Raw genomic sequence first — 14,821 nt, forward strand, 5'->3', positions numbered from 1 at the left:
CAGGATAGTCTCCCGCTTCCCCGCAACCCTGTGTTGGATAAAGTGGTGAGACAATGGATGGAGGGGATGGATGAATGAGTATCTAATACCACAGTAGCCCTGATTGCAGCCATTGCTGGTGGCCCACCCTGACCAGTCTCCCCGACTGCTTGCCAGAGGAGAGGACGGTGTGGCCTGGGAAAGAGGTGCACACTGTAAATCTCCCTCAGACTGGCAGTGCCTGCCAGGCGCACCTTCTCAGCGGTAATGTGATAGAGGCCGGCCGCGGGCGTGGCCTGTTCTCCCTGCAGAGCAGTGTGGGTGCTCTCAGTGTGTGCCAGGGGAACGTGCCAGCCCCGCCTAGGCCTTCCGGCATTCCTCCTGCCCCCCCCCAGCTCCTGGGAGCAGGAGGAACTGTCAATTCAATTCAAGGTGCTTTCTTAGCATGACCGATGGGTACAATCAGTGTTGCCAAAGCAAATAAAATAATGAAATTCACATGAAACCAAAGCAAAAAATCAAATTAATATAAAATCTACAGACATATTACAGACAGTTACAACAATGACGTAAAATATTGACATTTACTGTAGACAGAAGGAGCATTATTGGGAGACAGACTCACTGTTCCTCAGGCTGTGATAGGAGATCACATACTGGGCTGCCAGTTCCCTCCTCCCTCTCCCAGTAAGAGGGTGCAGGGGATTCTCTGGAAAGCAGCAGAGCCACTGCCCTGACGCTATCTGCGCCGCGCCCTGTGATTTCACGGCGTGACTGAATGGGGCGGCTCCAATAAACAGAAAGCAAACACTTCAGGTGCTGATGTGTCAGCGGGAGGGAGAACAGCAGATAAAGAGCTCTTCGAGCACACAGGGAAGAGCCCAAGCCCCCAAGAGCCCACAGGGAAGAGCCCAAGCAGACAGCAGGTCGTCGTGAAGCACGGGGGGAGAGACAGGTGGAAAATGGCGCCTGAGCCAGACTGGCGCGTGCTGCAGGGGGAGGGCCAGCGAAGGCCAGCAGGGCCTGCGGACGCCAGATCTTTCCTGAAGGGGAACCCGCTGCAGCACTGAGTATAAAGGCAGCAGAACGGGGACACGCCGATACTGCCACCTGGGCTCCTGTCAAGACCGTAAAAGCCCCACTGGTCTCCTGACGGCGGTCGCCTCTGCCCTAGGCAGAGACCCAGCTGTGCCCCTTCAGATGCCAGCTGTGGAGGGCGAAACAGCCAGGGCTGCATGACAGGCACACTCAGCAAGGCCATGTGCCCAGATTGTCTCCTGATCTCCTTTTCTTTATTTTCCAGCTGTGGACCTGTGTCCTTGTTTCACCACTGTTGTGCCATTTCCTAGGATCGCTTTTCTTCGCAACCGCCCACACTGTAATCCAGAACGTGTATGGTCTCTGCCTTTAGGCTGTCATGCATTTCAAATGGCAAATCTCCAAACTGTGTTCGCTGAGTCCCTTCCTCAATGAAAGCCGACATGCCACTGAGAGAAGGCTCTGCAGAGTCTCCTCCTTGAGCAACCAAGTCACCCCACAGGCAGCGAGAACAGAAGGGTGGAAGGGGTCAGTAGCTGAGCTGTTGTAAGGGGCAGGTTGTCTAAATGCACAGGGCATCCTCAGCTGTGTCTGATTCACATATATTAGTGAAGAGAATGTGGTGGGCTTGCGATGTTTGAGTGAATGCCGGCCCTGCTCTCTCCTCCACTGGCGGCATGGGAACATCAGCAGGGACCGATCTTCTGCTGAAAGTGTCTGAATGTACTGTCCTGTCAGCTGGTTTGGTCACATTAGTACAGCAAATTGGAATAGGCTGAGCTATATTTAGTGAACAGAAGTAGCTAAATGTTTGGGGTGACCCCGCTGTGACCTCAATGCCCAGGGGACCGGGGTTATTTGAGTCTGGGGGTGTAGGGCTCTCTTTTAACCCAGGTGTGTGGCTGCTTCCGCAGGTCGGGCAGGATGTGCCGGAGCCCCGCAGGTCCGAGTGTGCCAGTCACGTGCCTGCTGTCAAGGCCTTCTTCAAGGTGAGACACCCTGCCTCTTCTTGGGCGCCTCTCCCCCACAGGCTGCCAACAAGCGCCCGGAGCTTGACCGCTGGCCAGCGTGTGACGGCTCAGCTGCCCTGACACATCTGTGATGAAACATGTTCTATGTTCTGCATTGACACATGATCTATGGCCAATGTTAACATACAGTATTATCTGTGATCTATTACACATGTTCTGTATTCTGTATTGTGACACATGATCTATGTTTTACATTGACACATGATCTTTGATCTATCGTGACTCATGAAGAATGATCAATGACTTATATTGATAGCCAGTGATTTATGACGACCTGTATCGACACGTGATCTGTGATCTATCATAACAAATGATCGATGGTTAATTATCTATGATGCCACATTTTCTATTGACACCTGATCAATTATCAGTGATCTATGACAGTACATTATGATGTATCACTCTCGACGGTTACTGTATACTGTAAACTTTCATAATGTGTTAGTCCAAGAGTCAGGTTTTTTGAGGTCTGGAATGTATTCAACCATACATTTCTCAATAAGGAGAAAATCCCGAACTCCCCAGCTATAAGCCCAAATTTTTTACATCTATGAAGTTCTGGAAGTTTTGTAGAAGACAGTTGCTGTGTTTTTTTAAGCTATGAAGCATTGAGCCTTCCTTTTCGAAATCGTGATGCATCTTCCTGTGAAGGTATACCTCTGTACCTCTGCTGTTTGCTGCTAACCTTACATGTGTTCTCAGCTTTGCGAATTTACTAGCGGCGTAGCCACCCACCTCTTCAGATTAGTGGGACCCACTGTGGTGAAGGAGGAGTTTTCCAGTGCTACAGTGTGTTGTAAGAGTGGTGCTGGGAATCTTGGTCAAGTCGATAGAGTGGAGCGCTATAGAAGACAGTTGCTAGGTGACAGGGCTGCCATTACCCCCGGACTCACAGAGACAGGGGATTAAAGCTGCCTTGGCACGGAAAGTAACTAATGTAAACAGAGCGTTAAAGCTTTGTTAAATCGGTGCTGTTGCTTAATTACAGTTTCATGAGGACAAATCAAGACTAATTAGGTTTGGCTACCGGCCTCGGAAAAACTTCGAGGTAGAGCTGCGAAGCATGTGCCCGAACCACACAGTACCTGAAAACGTCCGAGGAAAAAAGTAACGAAACCTGCGTCGTTTCACGAGTCGCTGCTGACTAACTCCTGTAGCTGTCCTTTCTGTTGAAGAGACTCAGCCAAAAAAAGAAAGAGTGAGGAAAATGGAGGAGAGAAAACCAGTAACTGTCGCCATTGTGGTGATGTACTGTATGTGAAAAAGTTACTGTAAATTGTGTGTATTTGAAACCGTACAGGTAAGAGCCCAGGGGTTTACGATTTCGGGAGACTAGACTTGAGAAAGGCAGATGGGAATGGCCTTTGTGGTTTCCGAATATTTGCATCACTGTCTTCTCAGTTCAAGACGAGAAGGGTTCAGTTCCTTCAGCCTGTCAGTGTACTACTTTCAGCCCTAGATTACTGGTAAATGTATTCTTTACAGTCCCAAAAGTACTGATTACTCTTCTGTAGACTGATTCAAGAGAAGCAATAGATTCTTGTAACGTGGTGACCGAAATGAACCCTGGGCTATCATGACTGCTGCATCACTGTGCCTAGTCAGATACAATATAATTTCTATAAACTGAAGGTAATGAAAACAGATGAAGCCCTTTACAAGTGGGGAAGGTGTGATTGTGAGACAGGGATGTTTCCTCTGCTCTCTCGCTATATTAGAGCTGTCTCAGCTCTGAAATAGCGATGTTGCCCTCCTATCAGCTGTGTACTCTGTACAGCTTACCGAGAGCAAGGACAGCTTGATGTGCAAGAACCCTTTATTGTTGCTTTCTCTCGCCAATTACTTTGTCATTTTTGCTGATATTTTTAAAACTTTTTTGTTCCCCGTCATTTACAAAAGGCCTTTGAACTCCCTATAGGCAGCAGCGCTCCTTCAGGATCATTTGAATATGTTTGTGTGAGAGACAAGACCGAAGCGCAGCGGATGTGAAATTAAAACTGCAGTTTGTTTCTCGAGAGCCTGTCAGGAGTGGGGTTCAAACCAGTGCCTGCAGAATAAGCAGCAGCACCTTAGACCACTGGACACAAAGCAACTTTCGATTATATTATATACTGTACTTGTGAATTTAAAATGCCAGCATGTGAAATTTTGCATTCTTATTTTATTTCAACACTACCTTTGTCCAAAGCCACGTGCAATTGTATCCTTTTATACTGCTGGGTGGTTCACAGAAGTAGTCAGAGTGAATTACCTCACTCGAGGGGAGACAGCTGTCTCCTCCAGGGTTCTGGATCGACAGCCTTTCAGTGACCAGAACCCTGACCAGTCCTCACAGCTGCATGCTCTCACCTGGCATTGTCAGCACAGGTCATTACAGCACCAGGTCAAGGGAGCTGAGAAAATTGCAAGGAGCTTAGGAAATTATTGCATTAACCAGGTTACACCCCCAACCAGAGGTGCACACTGCCTGCCCTCTGCTCTGTAGGAGGGGACTCAGTAATTAAAAGACACAGTCCCATTCACTTCAGTGTTTGGCTCCTTCATGACAGATTGCGAAAGGGTGTGGGTGAAGCAATATTAAAGTTGTGTTGTTACAAGCAACAGCCTCATTTAAGAAAAACATTCCCAGGGATGCTGTTGGATTTGGCAATGAGCTGCATAGCCCTTCTGAGGTAAAATGATTCAGCGTCTGGGGCTGCAAGGGCTTGCATTGGCGCAGAACCTGCTCACAGGCTTGCTAACCGGCTGTGCTTGTGCGATTTTCCTCGCCTTGGTGCGCTGGCTGAATGCAGAGCCGACAGCAGGTTGACGCGACTGCCCGTTTCGTCCCACGCCACCTTCCCTGCAGCCTGGCCTTATCCAGCGCATTCCTGAACGAAACAGTGAAAAGTGAAAGTGTGCTCCACATAACTTCATTCCAGACCTTCTCTCCCGGCTCCCAGCAGGGCCTGTCAGTCCCTCCTGATTCAGGGCTGAATGCAGAATATTCAACACAGACCTCCAGACTGGAAACCTGTGAAAACATTTACAGTGTGACTATTAATAATCCAGAGTTTGTTAGGGAAACATGCCCATTGGAGAGTGCAGAGGTGACTGCTTAGCAAGACAGATGGTTCTCTATGATACATTAGGCCAGCAGTGTGCACCCCTGTTCCTGAAGGGACGGCGTGCTTGCAGGCTTCCTAGGTTTCTGTCGGGGTTTGATTCTAGCCTCAGGCATCTGTCTGTGAGGAGTCTGCATGTTGGTGTGTGTTTTCTTTGCCTGCGGGAGGAAACTTTCCTTCAAGGTTTTGCATCCTGGTTCCCATTAGCCAGCCAGTGTTGGGAGGATAAACTTTCTCTCTCTCAAGGTGTGTGAGAGTCTGTCTCTCAAGGTCTGTGAGTGGAATGCTCTGCATGTCAGATTTCACACTTGAGCCATGAGCACATTCAGGACGCAGTATTTAAGAAAGAGCAACATAATTGTGAGTAGTTCCCACTTCTGTAAATGTGTCTACAAATCTGATTTATTTAATTTCCCATGGTTTTACTTTATCAAGTTTCTGTACTCAAGAGTCACGTAGTGACTGTGCACATGTCTGCACTGCCCTCTTCTGGTTGGACCTGAGATGAGCAGATCTGCATGGCCAGGAATTTGATTTGAGGTGTCTTTCAGGCCTGAGCCAGGAGAGTCAAGCCCTGACGTGCACGCGATTCAGACCGGCTTCATTGCCGATAAACATTTAGATGGTTGCTCAACACTCCAGCAAGTGAAATGAAGGCAGTGAAAGCTTCTGTTGCATTTTGCACCGTCTTGAGCGAGAGAATCGCATAACAGAGCAGACACAAACACCAGTGTCTGGTAGCTCGCCTGGCGTGGATGCAGCCTGTGGGCTTGACAGAGACGGTCCCATATGGGGCTGATAGATACTGTATATGCAGAGCTTGGTCTTTGTGTAGGGAGTAGTGGATGGTTTGACCATGTTAATGCTACATTTTGTTTTTTCTTTTCACTTGAAATGGAATGCCACTGTCCCTGAAACAGAGACTTACGGTAACCTAGAAGACAAAAAATCTCGATACAGTACAGCTTTTACTTTAAGGAGTTTATTTTAGGCAACTGGAATCACAGAATGTCAACATTCCCCTTGTTAAACACAATCAGCAGCAAAATCCTTTGGTCCTTGAATATCCTTAAAAAAAAGCACCAGGAAAGAAGAGCAGATGGAAAACTGTCTCAAGGTTGTTTTGTTTTTTTGGAATAGGCAACACTGCACGCCCAAGCTAATATGGCAGAGCTGTATAAAATGAGTGTGCACAGGAGTGGGTGGAGACAGAGGATCTGAGGGCCTGGCGAGTTGGTCATCCCTGGTCCCGTGCCACTGTTGGCCAGAGCAGCAGAGCAACATTTCACTCTGGGCTTGTAGTGCCCGGCCTCCCTGTGGTCACGATCGCAAACCCCTCCTCCTCAGGGCGCTCCAGCCCTTCCGTGTCTGTTGTTCATCTCCCGCACCTGCTCCCTGTTCCAGACCCCTTTTCAGTTCTCCTTAAAAGCCAGACGCTGACGCTATTCCGGGCATCATGCGTGCCCGGGACCTGGATGCCCCTGGCCTCATTATGCTTTTAAGTTTCTGCTCCCCTTTCCCCTGCTGGTCCCGACCCGGTTCTGGTTTTTAATCGTCTGTCTCAGATGGATCGCCTGGCCTTGGACTTTTGCCCTGTTTTTGGATTCCTCTTTGAACTCATCCCTGGATCGTTTGCCTCGGTCACACCTCCCCCGACCACCAGCACACCATGGACACGCCCCCCCTGTTTTCATCCCTGTCTCCTGCATGCCTTTTTTCCCAGCGTTTCCTCACTCCACCCTGGATTGTGTCGTCTGCACAGGGTCCGGAAAGAACTCTCCCTGACAGCTGTCAGTTATATTGGTGAAGCAATGTCTCCTTCAATCCTTTCATTCAGCATTTTCTCACTGCAAGCAACGGGTGCTAGGCAGGACACACCCTGGACAGGACGCCAGTCCATCGCAGGGCTCACACACACTCACCCCAGGGCCAGTTGTCCTACCACTTGGTTGTCCTACCAAGCACCTGGGGGAAGCCCATGTTTTGGAGTCTTCAGGATACAAATACAGATAGGAAGAAGGAATGATAATTGTGATTCATTAATCTTATCAATGGACATACATCAGGGGCTACAGTCAGCAGTGTAACAATACCAATGACCAATAGGCAGGTCGAGTAAGCAGAGGTGCTGCTTGGTGAACATTCCCAGGGAAAGTGGAGGCACAGCTGTTCAGTCTCTCTTTCCTCTGTGTGCCTCCGTGTCGCTCTCCTCTCTGAATCCCCCTCTCTGTGTCTCGCAGGAAGCTCACGTCTTCATCAGCGCCACCGGCCCGGAGGAGGTGACAGAGGAGTCCATCGATGCCGTCATCGGTAAAATAGCGCCCCCGGTGGACCGGGTGAGGAGAGTGCCACGCCCTGCAGGCTCTGAGGAGACAGTGGTGAGATGCCCGTCTGAGGTCCTCCACATCCCACTCTGCCACAGGGGGCGCTGTGCAGCAGCACGTTTCTTCATTTCAACCCAGACGTGTCTTTATTCGTGAGCTTTCAGTTTTACAACACAACACAATACAAAATGCAGATTCCCAAAACTAGTCTTACATTTCAGGCCAAGATTGTTTTCCTACATATCAGTATCTAGGCTTCATTCCGGTTATGATAATGCACAAGGAACCTTTGGGATGTTAAAATGTCAAAACAGAAGAAAGTGCTTGTTTGTAATTGGAGTGTATCACACTGGTTTAAGGAGAGTTTCTCTCCTCCTGTCTAGGAACCTTGATTCCTCTCTTTTGATCCACAAAAGGACTCTCCACCTTTCCAATTATCTGTCTCTCGCTGCTCATTTCCCCCAGTAGCCAGTGCTCTGCCTTGTCCCAGTTCTCTTATTCCTCCTCCTTTGGACTCCAAACAGGTCTGGTAGCTCAGGGGACCCCCATCCTGGTCCTGGACAGCCAGTGTGTCTGTAGGGTTTGGGCATGATCTCACTTAAATCACCTCCTCATTGGCTTCATCTAACCAGTCCAGCAACTTCTCCCAGCTCACGCAACAGGTTTGAAGAGATTTGGAAAACCTGCAGACACACCAGCCCCTCCAAGACCGGGACTGGGGACCCCAGCTGTAGCTCAGTGAAGTTTATTGTTCCTGCCCAAACCAGTGACGTCTCCTGAATCTCAAACTGCATGACAGTACCTGAGCTGTTAGCAGATATGACCTGGAGGACAGCATGGTATAGACACGAGGTTCACTTTGCACTCAAGCAATACTCTTGTGATTCCTCCACATGGCTGTCGGTGGTCCTGCCCCCCTCCTCCCATGGTCCAGGGCACAAACTACAGGAAGACGAACGCGGCCATGGAGATGAGACGGATCAACAGGGATTCGTTCTGGGCACGTGCAGAGGTGAGTTTCCACACAAACTGTCCGGCTTCTGCTGGTGCCCAGTGGGATAGACCAGGTCATGAAAAGCCCTTCTATACCAACATCAGAAGCCCAGAAGTAAGAATGCAAGCCCAGCTACAGACCACAGGAGCCATCCAGCCCAGCTGGCCTGGGCCCAGGTGGAAGTTAGTAGATAGTTGATCCAAGGATCTCAACCAGCTGTTTCTTGAATGAAGCCCCAGGGTATCAGCCTCAGCAGCATGACTGGGTAGCTCGTTCCAGACTCCCGCAACCCTTTGTGTAAAGAAGTAGCTCTTTCCGTTTCACCAGTTTCCAAGTAATGACCCAACAGCACAAAATATCATGCAAAACAACTTGTATGCAGAAATAATATTAGAAAATCTGTCAGTTGAGGCATTTGTTTTGTGGATGTTAACTCACAAAAACTGCAGAGGTCCAGCGGTCCGTCGGTGGGCAGCGGCTGTTAGTTTATTGATACGTGAGCTCTGTGAGTGCTGTATCAGACCCTCCCAGAGCAGGACCGACATGGTATCAGACACGCAAATACAGAGAAACTCTTATCAGACTTGCACACAGTGGGAATGGCAGTATAGCCAACACCCCCACAGAGGGAGCAACACCACGACTGAGACGCGCCCACAGTGAGTGTTACTGTTCCTGCGGCTGAGGTCCAGGTGTGGCACAGAGTTGATACTGATGAGAAAATCCCACTTGACCTTTTAAGAGCTGAGAGCAGGTTTACAGATACGCCTGGAAGCAGGAAACCGAACTGAACTAGAAATGTAGCAGCAGGGGCTGAAAGCAGGAGGGGAAGCGTCTGTCCGGCGTCTGTCCGGCGTCTGTCCGGCGTCCGCGGCCGTAACCCCCCTCCCTCTCTGCCCCCAGCGGGAGGAGGAGCAGCGCAAGGAGGAGGAGCGCCGGCGGGTCGCGGAGGAGCGCCGGCGCTGGGAGAGGGAGAGGGTGCTGCAGGAGAGGCGCGAGGCCGAGGAGAGGGAGAGGAAGCTGAGCGAGAAGGAGCAGCTCATCCTGGAGCAGAGGTGGGAGGCGCACGGCGGTCCCCCAGCCCCCCCCCGAGACGGCGCTGCGGCCACCCTTCCCCAGGCCCTGCAGTTTCTAACACACTGGCTCCCTCTTGTGATGGTCTAGTCACACTGCAGCTCTACAAGCTGTGCAAGAGCTCCTCACAAAGGACCTTAGGAGGCTCTGTATAGAGAGAAGGTCACTTTATTGGTCATGTACAAATTCTTGTATGAGGAATATGTCTTTTTGCAGACCCCCTTTTTGCAGCTTGCTCCCCATGAGACACACAGACAGGGAGAGAAGCTGGGGGTCAGAGCGCAGGGTCGGCCATTTATACGGCGTCCCTGGAGCAGTTGGGGTGAAGGGCCTTGCTCAGGGGCCCAATGGAGAAGGATACGAACCGGCAACCTTCCGGCCACAGGCTCAGATCCTTAGCCACAGAGCCACCACACCGCCCTCAAATACACCCCACCCACTGTATGATACAAATCGGTGAGCTTCAACAAGTAGGGCTATGCTGGTTTACAGCCCAGGGGCTGCCAGAAACGAATGTAAAACTTTTCTCCACAAGAAAGGACAAACTGCAGAGGCTGTGTAGAAAATCAACACTCTGGCCCCGAGGCTCGGTTTGGCTTCATTCTTGCTCTGGTAGACCTGCAGCTCTGATGTAGATCAAGTGGCACGCTGTTCTGCTTTTTCATTGCTGAGTCTTTGTTCGTTTTTTAGTACTTGCTTCTGGGAAGTGTTTCTTGCTTTGTGACCGTGCTCTGCTGGAGCGCCCCTTGTTCACTGCCTGTGTCTGTGGCTCTGTGCCCCCCAGGAGAATGCAGGCTCTCCAGGAGGCGGAGGCTCGCAAGCTGGAGAAGGCCAAGTGGGTGAGTGAGCGTGCCTGGGCAGGCGGGAGTGTGTCTCCGAGTGAGAGGGGAGAGAGGCAGCTGCAGTACTGTACACAAACACACACACACACACACACACACACACACACACACACCCTCCATGGACAAACCTTATTCGTGCCTCGAAAGCTGGTCCCAAGGTGGAAACTGGTGAACCAAAAATAAAATTCCCATGATTTTCTATGCAAAACCTTCCGATTCATTTCTGAGAGTTAGAAATTCTCTCAGCATTCCTTGGTTGTACCCTAATAGAGCCCTGATTAGCCGAAGTCCAGTGTTAATCAGCATCATTGTTGCTGATTATGACAGCGTATGACTCTATTTACCCCAGGACTGTAAATAGATGAACACTTACAGTTCAGTAGATGAACAGACTAAATGAAATGTGTACGAGTTCTAAAAACACTGATGATTTCGTGACCTGTTTGGTGGGCGGTCTGGATGAAAAATGGGTAGGAATATGCACGCTGTTATAGTTGTATAGCGAAGATTTGTAAACCCGGTCTCTGTGAATGGAGGGGCTGGGTGAGTACTGCGGTTGTGTGTAATGCGCAGTTCCCCGTGTGTCCTGTAGGAGGCGCAGCAGAGGGAGCACGAGGAGGAGATGAGGGTCCGTTTTCGCCGCAGTGAGTCCATAGAGAAGGCAGCGGTGAGTTCCCCTCTCGACTCACGTCGTGCCCATGGCCGAGACTCTCTCTGTACTCTGTTCACGTGTGTTTATTCCAGGCAAAACAGGTATATAGGCAGAGATGCTTCCCTTTGATTTCATGCTGACATTTCTTTCCAAAAATCACCAGTGCATTGATCTATTCATATAATGAGTTGGCCGGCAAAAATTACAGGCAAATCAGTATCAATAATAACAAACAATTCATGATTAATGAGTAATAAGGGCAATCAAGAGACATCAGGTATTGTTGTTGTTATTATTATTATTGTTTCTTAATTTGTACATGTTCACCACTGGGAGTTAGCCGTTACCACTACCTCAGCACTTCAAGCAAGCAGTATGGCAACATGGTAATTCAGAACAGTTTTTAACCTCTATAGGAGGGGCCTAATGAGAGGCCGGTACAGCTAGCTAATCTGTCACAGATCTATAGCTATGAAGGTAATTTAAAAATAATAGGATGTGGTTTTTGGTTGTTTTTGTGAATGCCCCGCAAGGTGACATCTCCAGTGCCGCTTGTTAAGAGATCACACCTCCACAGGAAGTGAAGTAGTGAAGACTGTCTTGATATGTGACCGCAGATCTGTGAAGGTCACGGAGAGGTCAGGCCTGGTCGCTATAGTGACATGATCATACATTCTATACACTCATACACTCGGCAGTGCAGTGCAGATTGGTGTCCATACTGTAGGAGACATACTGAGCCTGTCCAGGAGTGCAGATTGGTGTCCATACTGTAGGAGACATACTGAGCCTGTCCAGGAGTGCAGATTGGTGTGTGTCCATACTGTAGGAGACATACTGAGCCTGTCCAGGAGTGCAGATTGGTGTGTGTCCATACTGTAGGAGACATGCCGAGCCTGCCCAGGAGTGAAGATTGGTGTGTGTCCATACTGTAGGAGACATGCCAAGCCTGTCTAGGAGTGCAGAATTGTGTCCATACTGTAGGAGACATGTCAAGCCTGTCCAGAAGTGCAGAATTGTGTCCATACTGTAGGAGACATGCCGAGCCTGTCCAGGAGTGCAGATTGGTGTCCATACTGTAGGAGACATGCCAAGCCTGTCCAGAAGTGCAGAATTGTGTCCATACTGTAGGAGAGATGCCGAGCCTGTCCAGGAGTGCAGATTGGTGTGTGTCCATACTGTAGGAGACATGCCGAGCCTGTCCAGAAGTGAAGATTGGTGTGTGTCCATACTGTAGGAGACATACTGAGCCTGTCCAGGAGTGCAGATTGGTGTGTGTCCATACTGTAGGAGACATACTGAGCCTGTCCAGGAGTGCAGATTGGTGTGTGTCCATACTGTAGGAGACATACTGAGCCTGTCCAGGAGTGCAGATTGGTGTGTGTCCATACTGTAGGAGATATGCCGAGCCTGTCCAGAAGTGCAGAATTGTGTCCATACTGTAGGAGACATGCCGAGCCTGTCCAGGAGTGAAGATTGGTGTGTGTCCATACTGTAGAAGACATGCCGAGCCTGTCCAGAAGTGAAGACTGGTGTCCATACTGTAGGACACATTCCGAGCCTGCTGTGTGCTGCAGTGCTGTGTGAACCCATGCTCTCGAGTATGGTGACAGCGCGGTGTCTCTCTTCCTGTTTCCTAGGAGGCAGCGGTGTTGGTGTCTCAGCGCTCCATGAACCCAAGGGAGTTCTTCCGACAGCTGTCCTCCTCCTCCTCTTCCCACAATTCCAGCAGTCCGGTCTCCCCCCGCTCAGGTCAGGCCCGTTGTGGGGGACAGCTCGGGGGCGAGGGGGGCGTTTTAGCAGTGTGTCTGGCTGTGTGCGCGAAGATAACGAACGCCCCTCTTCCTCCATCTCTCCGCAGGCAAACCCACCTTCCGCCGGTACCAGCGCAGCCTGACGGACACCGCCTTCATCTTTGGGAGGTGTGACTCCTCCACGCCCACCTCCCCGCGCAGCCCCACCGTGGTGTCTCCCTTCTCCCCCTCCCCGTTCCCCGCCCCCGCGGTGGGCCCCTTGTCGCCCTCCAGCCCTGAGCCCGCCTTCCAGCCCGGCGCCCGAGATGGGCCTGGGGCCCCTGGGGCCCCTGTGGCCTCCCCTCCCACCTCTCCCCCGCGCCCAGCCCTCCGCAGGCAGCGCCCTGCCTCTGCGGCCCCCCAGAGCTCGCCCGCCCCGGCCGCCGCGCCAGACGGCCAGCCCCCCGGCCCAGCCCTCCCCGCCTCGCCCCAGCCTGACCCCCCAGTCTCCCCTGCAGGCCCAGGCAGCCTGTCAGAGGCCCAGCCTGCCCTCTGTATCCCTGCTGCCCCCACCTCTGCCCTGCCCCCTGACCCCCCGGCTGCCCCCAGTCCTCCCCGCACACAGGAAGACCGTCCCCCGGCTGCAGGTAAGCAGTCACCTCACCTACTACACCTGTGAGGGCACTGGTAGAGCCGAGAGATATATTCTGGAGTGACAGGAAGGTATTGGCTGCACCTCTGTGTTCCCGTCGCTAAGGTGTTGTCATCAGAACCAGAATCAGAAACGTTTATTCGCCAAGTACAAAATATACAAGGAATTTCTCTGGGTGCAGGTGTCAACATAACCTCCCATAAAATCAAAGAAAGAAATCTACAGATAAAAACAAATCTCGGTGATCTGTTCCATTTAAAAGTACATACAGTTGAATAATAAAATGTACAATGAGTACTGCATATATTGACAAAAAATATCAGCGCCATGTGCCGTGAGAGTGGCCGGGCTGCGAGGGGTCACCCTCTTTCTCACCCTAGACGAGTATAAATCTGCGAGGGGAGAGCTATCAGCCTCACAGAGCCAGTTCTTAGATCTCGCTGAATCAGGTCTCAGATCTTGGTGGATCAGGTTGTTATTGTTTTAGGTCCCACGTCAATCAGTAGTGCTCATCTGCGTATTGCTATGTCGGGCTGATCGTGAAGACTGTGAAGTGCAGACTTGTGCAGGGCTATTAATGAAGTGCAAACCATCCACACACTGGAGTTTCTTCTTCTTCCTCTCCAGAGCTGTACATAGTTAACAGCACGGTGAGTGAACTGAAAGCAGACCTGGGCACGAGAGCTGAGGCCGTCTATAAGGCAGAACTGGACTCCAGCATTCCACCGGTGGCTGAGGAAGAGGAGGAGGAGAAAGAGGAGGAGGAGAAAGAGGAGGAGGAGGAGGAAGAGGAGAAGGAGGAGGAGGAGAGATCTGGGCTTGCGGAGATTGAAGCAGCTTCTAAATTGGAGCCTCGAGCAGCCACAGAGCCCTACCTGGCAGGACAGGCTGAACCGAGTACAGAGGTCCTCCAAACGTCCGAGCAGGAAGATCCGACAGCCGAGCTCTGCCTGGAGCCGGAGCTGGTGCCCCTGGGAGAGAGGATGGCAGGGGCCGGGAGCGCTGTTCTCGTGGCTGCCAGGGCCACGGAGGAAGACGGAGCCGAGGTTGTCTTCACAGAGCCGGAGAGCGAAGCACCACGGCCCTCGGCCCCACCCCTAGAGCCAGACCTGATCGGAGGAACAGCTGAAGAAGGCAGGGAGGCTGACAGGGTCCACCACGCCGGCCAGGAGCCGATCACAGCAGGTATCTGAGCAGCGCAGCAGCGCGGAGTAGAGTCTCTTCAGCCCAGACTGGGGCAGGGGGGGTTCAGACCCTGGGTGGAATGCTTCTGCTTTTCCTCTGTGCTACTGGATTTGTTCAGATTGCTCCAGTGAGCGCCCTGCTCTACTGTAGGTTACATTTAAAAATGAGCAGAGGAGGAACTCCTTTCCATAAAGGGTTCTAGGAGTACAGCAC

At 51.2% G+C, this 14,821-nt stretch overlaps 1 protein-coding gene across 1 annotated transcript in view; it reads left to right on the plus strand.

Annotated features, from left to right (window-relative positions):
- Positions 1-14,821, plus strand: part of LOC148673774 (uncharacterized) — a 57,517-nt gene that overhangs the window by 27,974 nt on the left and 14,722 nt on the right. Inside the window, exons 4-12 of the mRNA XM_088630580.1 lie at positions 1,932-2,006; positions 7,393-7,530; positions 8,411-8,488; positions 9,374-9,525; positions 10,329-10,383; positions 10,979-11,053; positions 12,679-12,790; positions 12,900-13,418; positions 14,051-14,608. Coding sequence (XP_088486706.1) covers positions 1,932-2,006; positions 7,393-7,530; positions 8,411-8,488; positions 9,374-9,525; positions 10,329-10,383; positions 10,979-11,053; positions 12,679-12,790; positions 12,900-13,418; positions 14,051-14,608 — 1,762 coding nt within the window. The remainder of the gene's footprint in view (positions 1-1,931; positions 2,007-7,392; positions 7,531-8,410; positions 8,489-9,373; positions 9,526-10,328; positions 10,384-10,978; positions 11,054-12,678; positions 12,791-12,899; positions 13,419-14,050; positions 14,609-14,821) is intronic.

Source organism: Lepisosteus platostomus, chromosome 4 (genome assembly GCF_059453375.1).
Source record: "Lepisosteus platostomus isolate fLepPlt1 chromosome 4, fLepPlt1.hap1, whole genome shotgun sequence".
NCBI lineage: Eukaryota > Metazoa > Chordata > Actinopteri > Semionotiformes > Lepisosteidae > Lepisosteus > Lepisosteus platostomus.